Source organism: Bison bison, unplaced genomic scaffold (genome assembly GCF_000754665.1).
Source record: "Bison bison bison isolate TAMUID 2011002044 unplaced genomic scaffold, Bison_UMD1.0 scf7180017864036, whole genome shotgun sequence".
Lineage (NCBI taxonomy): Eukaryota > Metazoa > Chordata > Mammalia > Artiodactyla > Bovidae > Bison > Bison bison.
The window spans coordinates 1,792,713-1,801,157 of record NW_011494608.1 but is presented as its reverse complement, the minus strand read 5'-3'; the positions used below and the strand labels follow the sequence as shown (position 1 = coordinate 1,801,157).

The following is an 8,445-nucleotide window of genomic DNA, read 5'->3' as shown; positions in this document are numbered from 1 at the left end:
CACGTGGCTGAGCAGCCTCCTGCTGGGACGCTCCTGTCACCAGCACTGCCAGCACAAGGGCATAGGATGCAACGTCCACTCTCCTGTTCCCAAAGTCCAGCCACCTTGCGAGGGCACCACAGGGACCAGGGACCAGCCAGAGACGACTCCATGAGCCACCGCCCCACCCCTCAGGTAATTAGGCATTTTGGATACAGCAACAGGGAATGCCAGCAGCAACCAGAGAGAAAACACAGATTCCCCCACCGTCATGACGCTGAGTGAGAAACAAGACAAATCCATAAGACTGGGGTGCGGGGCCTGGGGGGGGCAGTATTTTACAGCTGCGTTATGAAGATACCTCAAATACTGAGAAATGCAAATATGAATATGAGGTGGTTTAATTTCAATGTGAAAATGTCACAAAATGAGGGATGTCAAAAAAGAGGAATCTTTTCTTTTTCCTCTCCAATGTAGGTCACATTGTGTTCATTTTTTTTTTTAACTTTTTATTTTACATTGGAGTATAAAGCCTTTGACTGTGTGGATCACAATAAACTGTGGAACATTCTGAAAGAGATGGGAATACCAGACCACCTGACCTGCCTCTTGAGAAACCTATATGCAGGTCAGGAAGCAACAGTTAGAACTGGACATGGAACAACAGACTGCTTCCAAATAGGAAAAGGAGTACGTCAAGGCTGTATATTGTTACCCTGCTTATTTAACTTATATGCAGAGTACATCATGAGAAACGCTGGGCTGGAAGAAGCACAAGCTGGAATCAAGATTCCCGGGAGAAATATCAATAACCTCAGATATGCAGATGACACCACCCTTATGGCAGAAAGTGAAGAGGAACTCAAAAGCCTCTTGATGAAAGAGGAGAGTGAAAAAGTTGGCTTAAAGCTCAACATTCAGAAAATGAAGATCATGGTATCTGGTCCCATCACTTCATGGGAAATAGATGGGGAAACAGTGGAAACAGTGGAAACAGTGTCAGACTTTATTTTTTGGGGCTCCAAAAAAACTGCAGATGGTGACTGCAGCCATGAAATTAAAAGACAATTACTCCTTGGAAGAAAAGTTATGACCAACCTAGATAGCATATTCAAAAGCAGAGACATTACTTTGCCAACAAAGGTCCATCTAGTCAAGGCTATGGTTTTTCCAGTGGTCATGTATGGATGTGAGAGCTGGACTGTGAAGAAAGCTGAGCACCGAAGAATTGATGCTTTTGAACTGTGGTGTTGGAGAAGACTCTTGAGAGTCCCTTGGACTGCAAGGAGATCCAAGCAGTCCATTCTAGGGGAGATCAGCCCTGGGTGTTCTTTGGAAGGAATGATGCTAAAGCTGAAACTCCAGTACTTTGGCCACCTCAGGCGAAGAGTTGACTCATTGGAAAAGACTCTGATGCTGGGAGGGATTGAGGGCAGGAGGAGAAGGGGATGACAGAGGATGAGATGGCTGGATGGCATCACTGACTCGATGGACGTGAGTCTGAGTGAACTCTGGGTGTTGGTGATGGACAGGGAGGCCTGGCATGCTGCGATTCATGGGGTCACAAGAGTCGGCCACCACTGAGCGACTGAACTGAACTGAACTGATAGCTGATTAACAGTGTTACGTTAGTTTCCAGTGTACAGTAGAGTGACTCAGTTATACATATACACGTATCTATCCTTTTTCAAATTCTTTCACCATTTAGGTTATTATATAACACTGAGCAGAGTTCCCTGTGCTATACAGTAGGTCCTTGTTGGTTATCCATTTTAAATATAGGCGTGTCTACGTGGATTCTTATGTAGCTGTGACCCAGGGCTTTGGGGTGCACATCTAGGCTCTACTACCAGCTACTTCACAACCTGACAAGTTGCTCAGCTTCTTGTTCCTGGTTCCTCTTTTGTAAGAGGGATGTCCTACCTGTGTCCCGGGCTCTTGGGGGCTGGTTGAGATCAGACAGATCAAGTCCTGGCACAGCTGTTGACAGCCAGCAGCTCAGTACTCAGAGCTTGCCAAGCATGTTGTGTGAAAAATGAAGTTTTTTTTAAAAAAGCCCCACCTCCTTTTTCCTTTGTCATCATTTCTTTCTCTTCCCGGGCTGCTCTGGGACTCACACTGACACAGCCATTTGCTGTGCGTCGCCCAGCCCTTTGAGGTCACACTAACCTCAAGTAAATTCTGTGTTTCTAGCTAGCTCTCCCTGTGATACCCAGGAGTATCTCAATGGAAAGCAATTTGATAGTCTCAAATCATTGTTTTTTTGCGTTTAGTCATGTGTGTATATTGCATTATTTTAATTAGGCAGCAAAAGATTCTGTCCAGTGCTCTCCCAGGCCTGTTTGGTGGGGGCGTCAGCGGTTGCTGGAAACATTTGTCATATTTATTGCCCGAACTCTGTGCCTCATAAGGGATGCTCTTAGGAGCTGCCTTCTCTCCTTGTCTCTTGCTGAGTCGTGGGAATATATCCATAAAAGGCTGACTCTGGCTCTCCAACGAGGTGATTCCATTTATTCATTTCAGGCACTAATCATTTTTAGCACTTTGTCTCTTACTCTTTGGTCCAGATGTATTAGTAATGAGTGAAAATATTTATCAATGTGGAGAGTGGTTTTATCAGCTTTCCTCCCCACACTGTGCCTGTGGGGAACCCAGACACCATTCTGCTCAGGCTGCCTGGCACAATAATGATTTTCTGGGTGAGTCACACGCCAGCAGGGAAGTATGATTGTCTGAGTTTAGATAGGAGATGTACAGCAATAGATGGCCTTCTGTTGAAAAAAGATGATACTGTGTTCAAGAAAAGGTGTTAATTGCTCTCTTGTTATTATTCAGTTGGTAAGGCATACCAACTCTTTGCCACTCCTTGGACTGCAGCACGCCAGGTTTTCTTGTCTTTTCACCATCTCCTGCAGTTTGCTCAAACTCATGTCTATAGAGGCGGTGATGCCATCCAACCATCTCATCCTCTGTTGTCCCCTTCTCCTCATGCCTTCATTCTTTCCCAGCATCAGAGTCTTCTCTTCCCATCAGGTGGCCAAAGTATTGGAGCTTCAGCTTCAGCATCAGTCATTCCCGTGAATACTCAGGGGTGGTTCCCTTTAGGATTGATGGACCTCTGTCAGCACAGTGTTCTCTCTGCTTTTTAATATGCTGTCTAGGTTTGTCATAGCTTTTCTTCTAAGGAAATTGCTCTCCAGTTATGACTGATTTGCCTTAAGCATGAAAAGGTTTTCCTCAAGCTTTGGACTTGCAGAATTAGTAGAATCTAGAGCTTGGGGGTCATTCACCTGGAATGACAGGTATAGTTGCCGTCTTTCTGTTATTTCTATATTTCTGTATTGCTGTTAACTGTTTTTCTGTATTTCTGTTAACTGTTTCCCTTTTGCTGCTCCTATTGAAAGTATTATTCATGTGAGTTGTCCAGAATTTCCTTTTTGTTTCTTGCCCAGCTCAGTTTGGTAAAATGCACAGGCTAGTTTCAGTGTGTGCCACGCATTCAGGCACTAGGAGTGCCAGAATGAGTAAGACACGGTTCCTGCCTGTAGGTGGCTGATGGCAGGTGGCGACGATGCCACAGAGCCGGGGCATTGACAGAGTGTGTGGAATGCTGGCTCCTCGCCTGCTTGTGCCAGAGGTGTTGATCAGCTTGAGTTTTGTTTTAAAGTGAAGAATGACCAGATGCCAGGAGACAGTGCATCCCAGGCATGTAAAGTGTTAGCAGAGGCTCAGGGGTCTTAGACGGCAAAGGCAAAACAGGAGGTCAGAGAGAGGAGTCAGGAGGGGAGAGTCAGTTATGGTTCTGGGAACCTTCTGTGCCCCAGCCCTGGAACCTCAGCTTTGACCTGTTGTTGGAGTCGTTGGAGGGCTCGGCAGGAAGGTCTGTGGGCGTTTCTGTCTTAGATCAGAATGGAGGATGGGGCTTCAGGATGGATGGATGGATGGTGGAGGCGGGGAGAGGGTGGGTGATGGATGCGGGGGTTACCTGAAGACAAGGAAACTGGTTCAGAAGGCTTTTACCACTGTCCGGAAAGCAAATGATTGGGGTCTAAAACCAGTATGGAGGTTTTAAAAACAAAGGGAAATAGAAACATATTAGGAGTTGAAATCAGGTGCTAAAAAAATGAGGGGAGTGCAGCTGGGGTCGTGGTGACGTTGAGGCAGGCTGCCAGGTCTCTAACTTGGGTGATGAGGGGAGTGATCCCCTACAAAGGTCGGAAGTGGAACCCATTTCATGGGTGAGACAGTGAGTCTGGATTAGAACAAGTGTGAGTGGAAGATAGATTTTGATATCAAAGTTTTACAAAAGAAGGAGAACGGGAGTGTGGCTGGGGGACTCGGACTTCAATGTGTAAAGGGTGGAGATGGAAGACAGTGTCTCCAGTATGCAGAGAGGGAACAGAGAGGCACGGAGGGACAGGAGGAGCATGGAGTCAGAGGCGCAGAGGGCTCCCTAAGCACGGCCCAGCGCAGAGCCACATGCAGCGGAACCTGTGGAAAATAAGGGCTGAAATCTGCCTTCGGCTTGGTTGGTTGGCATCGTTGGTCACTGGTCACCTTGGTGAGACAGGTTTTAGGGTGAGCTGGTGCCATCTCCAGAGGGTGGGTTCAAGAGCGAGTAGGAAGGGAGCATGGAGGCTGCGGGGGGACAGCTTTTTCAGCCAGCTTGTCGCGAAAGGAGAGGTGAGCGCGTCGCCAGAAGGGGCTGGTGTTCCTGTGGTACCATGTTCAGTGACCGTGGTGCTTGTCCCTGAGTAAAGCTCAGCGGCCGTTAGGAGTTCATGACGAGCGATGCTGCCATGAGAAGTAGGTCACCTTTATATTTGGTTGCATGTTGCTGTTTTTGCAAGTTGTTTTATTTTTCCTCATTGGGAGGTAAAAAATGTAGCCTGTCTCATGTATCTGTCGATTTAATACATGGGCTTGTTTATCACACTGCTGAATGTTTACAAATTTCTGAAACGTTAATCCTCTGTAAAGGCTGGTATGTCACATTTCTCTGTCGTTTTCTCTCTCTCGAAATCTGCCTTTTATCTCCCCCTCGAATCTGCCTTTTACCTGCATTGTTGCTTAGTCGCTCAGTTGTGTCTGACTCTTTGTGACCCCCATGGGGTGTAGCCCACCAGGCTCCTCTGTCCATGGAATTTTCCCAGCAAGAATCCTGGAGTGGGTTGCCGTTTCCTTCTCCAGAGGACCTGCCTAACCCAGGGATCGATCCTGCATTTCCTGTGTCTCCTGCATGAGCAGGCAGATTCTTTACCACTGAGCCACCTGGGAAGCTCCCTGCCGGAGTTGGGAATTCCCAAACACAGATCTCTTCTCTGGCTGAAGGGCATTCTGCAGCTCCTCCCAGCTCTCGGGCTGGGATCCCGGCTCCTAGGGAGACCCTGCGGCCCCTGGTGTCTGACCCCCACTTCTCCCCCCGCCGAGGCCGAGCCTGCTGCCTCGTGTTTCCCTGCCGGTTCCCCCTGAGGTCCTGGGCCCCACCCGCCGATGGCCCGGGGTGTCCCAGGGCCTTCATTCCCACCCCAGGCACACGCAGGGGCTGTAGCCTGAGCCCGCTCACCTCCTTCTCCTTCTCTTCAGGCAAGCAGTTCAAGTGCACGGTGTGTGACTACACGGCTGCCCAGAAGCCACAGCTGCTACGGCACATGGAACAGCATGCCTCCTTCAAGGTAAGGGCGCCCGGCCGGCGGAGCGGACCTCCGGGTCGGAAGTGCGCCGCTTCTCAAAATGAAGACAGGGAGAGCCTCCTTCCCCTCCGCTTCCGGGCTGAGCCAGCCCGATCTTCGTGCAAGTATGGCACTTCTCTGTACTTCGGGAACCAAGTCCTGGAAGAGCGTTGCGAGGATGCAGACTGGAGAAGAGGCTTACTCTTGCTGCAGTAAGATGTATAGAACAGGCTTTTGGACTTGTGGGATTAGGAGAGGGTGGCATGATTTGAGAGAATAGCGTTGAAACTTATACATTGCCATATGTAAAGTAGGTAGCCAGTGTGAGTTTGATGCATGACGCAGGGCGTCCAGAGCCAGTGCTCTGTGACAGCCTGGAGGGACCGTCACAATATTGGAATTATCCTCCATTTAAAATGAATAAATAGATTTAAAAATGTGTGTATCTTAGAAAAACCTGGCGTGATTTAGAGCAAAGAGTATTTTTTTAAGGACAAGTGTGTGCACTGTCAGATCCTGGATTGCCCTGATGTAGCAGGTGTGATGATGCTGGGCTGGCAGGCACTGGTGAGAGAGTTGGAGACACCCTCACATGCCTGGCATGGCACCAGCCTGCAGCAGGGACTCTGGAGACCCTGGCTCTCCTGATCTCTGCTTATTCTCGTAGTACCTCCAGTTGACGTTTCTTCCACGTAGATGGTAATTCCCCGGGACCACGGCTTATGGTGGTTACTGGCAGCAAGAGCTCTGGTCCCGTGAATTTGTTTCATAAAAAGTACTGCTCAGCAGTTGGCAACTTGACCCTTAAAATCAGTGCTGCTATTGCTGGCATGCACATTTGGAGACGGGAACACTATGCTCTGAGATGTTTGTTGAAATCATGTCCACCTCTAAGTCCCGGTAGAACGTGAAAGGGACTGTGGACGGCCACACTTGGAGGTTGCATTTATTGAGCATCTCCTGTGAGCCCGCGTTGTGCCAGCAACTTCACCCACCTCACTCTGATTCCACACAGTAGGCGTCATTGCCCAGATTTGACATCTGAATAGCCTGCATCTCTGACAAGTGACCCCCGTGAGTCTTGACTCGATGCCCAGATCCACAGACTTCAGTCGCTGTTATAATCTCGGCCAGCCTGTGTCATCACCCCTTCTGAGGTGACACTCCCTGTCGACAAGCTTATCTGATGCTCAGAACAGCCTTGGGGTGAAGTCACAGGAAGCCCATGATCCCTTCTCTTGTCGTTAAGAAGCCAGGTGGCTTGGGGTGGGAACTGTCCAGGAGGTGAGAGAGCCGGAACTGGGGCTTGGCCTCGGGGTCCCAGGCCTGGGCATCCCTCACCAAATCTCAGCCCTTCGCTGTTGGCAGAGAGGGGCCAGTTGGGGCATCTGAGGCTGCCATGCCTGTCGATTCTGTAGCTGCTTTAGCGTCTGTATTGAACACGGGTTTCTTAGGTGGGACCCACATGTCACCCAGCGGGAGTGTGAAACGTCTCAATCAGGATGTTCTGTGTTTGCGTACATTGTATGTAGTGAAAGCTCAGGGCTTTATGTCCATTCCACATCTCTTAGACGTGTTTCTTTGAGGAAGGACTCCGGATTTCCCTAGGCTGGTGCAGTGACAGGACTAGAGGATGCACGTCAGGGCGACTTCACAGATGAGAGACGTGGACCCGGGGAGGCTGGTTTCTGGCCTTGCTGTTCCAGAGTCGGAGCTAGACTTCTAATCTGTTCCTCGGTCTCAGTGTGGAGCAGCTTCCCTTCCTAACCAGACATAGCTGAAAGGTCCTCTGCCTTGAAATCCTTGTGGATTTGTTCCTCAGAGTTTTACATCTCTGGTTTGTGTGCAGAAGAAGTGCATTTGGGGATGGTTTAATTGCAGGTGTGTGTGGTCTCCATCACACAGCTGCACTGGGGGGCTTTGGGAGCCCCACTAAGCTGGAGCCCAAGTCATGGCCGGTTTCCCTTGGGCTCCCTGTGGATAAGGCGTAACCCCCAGCTGAGTGGTGCCCCTGCTGGGGATGAGGTTCAGTCTGAGTGAGAACCAGTGAGTCAGTCCTGGGCTCCTCCCTTCCTTCAGGTCTGGGTGCTCTTCTTGTAAACACGTGTGTAAATCATGCTTCTCAATTGCCTGGGGCCAGCGAGCCAAAATGAAGCTGATGCCTGCCAGCTGCCCTCATCCCAACAGTAACTGTCCTTTTCCTTTCCTCTCGGCCCATTAGTTTTCCATTACGTTGTTACAGATTACCTCCACCTTCGTAACTTTAACAGCACAAGTTCATTGTCTTAGGGTCTCCTTGGTTCAGAATCCCAGCATGGGCCACCCTGGGCCAGCGTCTGCGTGACGTGCTCTTCCTTCCTTGCTCTCTGGCTCCTGCAGGCTGTCCAAAGGCTCGTGGCCCCTTCGCCTGTCTTCAGAGCCAGTGGCCATCCTCATCCTTGTCCTCCTCTGATTCTCTCCTGCCCCCTCTTCCAGCTCTGTGGACCCTTGTGACTGCAGCGCATGCACTTAGATAACCCCGGACAGTATTATCTTAGAGTCAGAGGATCAGTAACCTTGGTTCTACCGGAGTCTTCATTCCTTTTTGCCTTATACATGAGGTTCCAGAGATTAGGACATGGCTGTCTTTGTGCTTAGTCACTCAGTTGTGTCCGACTCTTTGGGACCCCATGGACCGTAGCTTGCCAGGCTCCTCTGTCCATGGCATTCTCCAGGCAAGAATACTGGAGTGGGTAGCCATCCCCTTCTCCAGAGGATCTTCCCAACCCAGGGATGGAACCCGGGTCTCCTGCCT

General features: G+C 49.7%; 1 protein-coding gene across 1 annotated transcript in view; it reads left to right on the top strand.

Annotated features, from left to right (window-relative positions):
• ZFAT (zinc finger and AT hook domain containing) overlaps nucleotides 1–8,445 on the top strand; it is a 158,949-nt gene that overhangs the window by 97,355 nt on the left and 53,149 nt on the right. The window contains exon 12 of the mRNA XM_010834786.1: nucleotides 5,566–5,654. Within this exon, the coding sequence (XP_010833088.1) occupies nucleotides 5,566–5,654 (89 nt within the window). The remainder of the gene's footprint in view (nucleotides 1–5,565; nucleotides 5,655–8,445) is intronic.